At 43.4% G+C, this 505-nt stretch overlaps 1 protein-coding gene across 1 annotated transcript in view; it reads right to left on the reverse strand.

Annotated features, from left to right (window-relative positions):
* Positions 1-313: 313 nt before the first annotated feature.
* LOC103781742 (apoptosis facilitator Bcl-2-like protein 14) overlaps positions 314-505 on the reverse strand; it is a 6,389-nt gene continuing 6,197 nt past the window's right edge. The window contains exon 5 of the mRNA XM_008949463.1: positions 314-355. Coding sequence (XP_008947711.1) covers positions 314-355 — 42 coding nt within the window. The remainder of the gene's footprint in view (positions 356-505) is intronic.

Raw genomic sequence — 505 nt, forward strand, 5'->3', positions numbered from 1 at the left:
TGCACTTCAACATCCATCTATAGGAGCAGTGTAAGCATCTTTAGTCAGAAAGTTACCTAAAGTCACTATCCATGGGGCTGAATGCTCCAGGGAAGTTAGAGGTGCCTGCATATCCACTGGAGAACATTTCTACATCGATACCAACTAAAAGAAAGCACAAGTGTACCCATCAGAGTTAACCATACAACACTCCAGCCTTCCACAGGAAAAAAATTAATATAGCCACCAATCATCCTGGCACTGGATTGTGGTAAGGTCCTGAGTGCTCCTTAATTGAAGGCTCCTGCACCCTGGAGAATGAATTCGTTCATGATCACTCTACTTCTTCCTGATCCAGTGAAGTCAAGGCCTTCTCCTGTAATACAGAAAGAGAATTTATAATCATAAAAGCAATGAGGACTCTCATCCTAATTGCAGCTCTGCTGAGGTCAGACAGTAGGTTTTGCTAGTAGGATTTCCTGACCTCACATGCTCTGAACTCTAATGGATGTAGATTGTGCCCCTG

Source organism: Merops nubicus, unplaced genomic scaffold, assembly GCF_000691845.1.
Source record: "Merops nubicus isolate BGI_N331 unplaced genomic scaffold, ASM69184v1 scaffold13111, whole genome shotgun sequence".
Classification (NCBI taxonomy): Eukaryota; Metazoa; Chordata; class Aves; order Coraciiformes; family Meropidae; genus Merops; species Merops nubicus.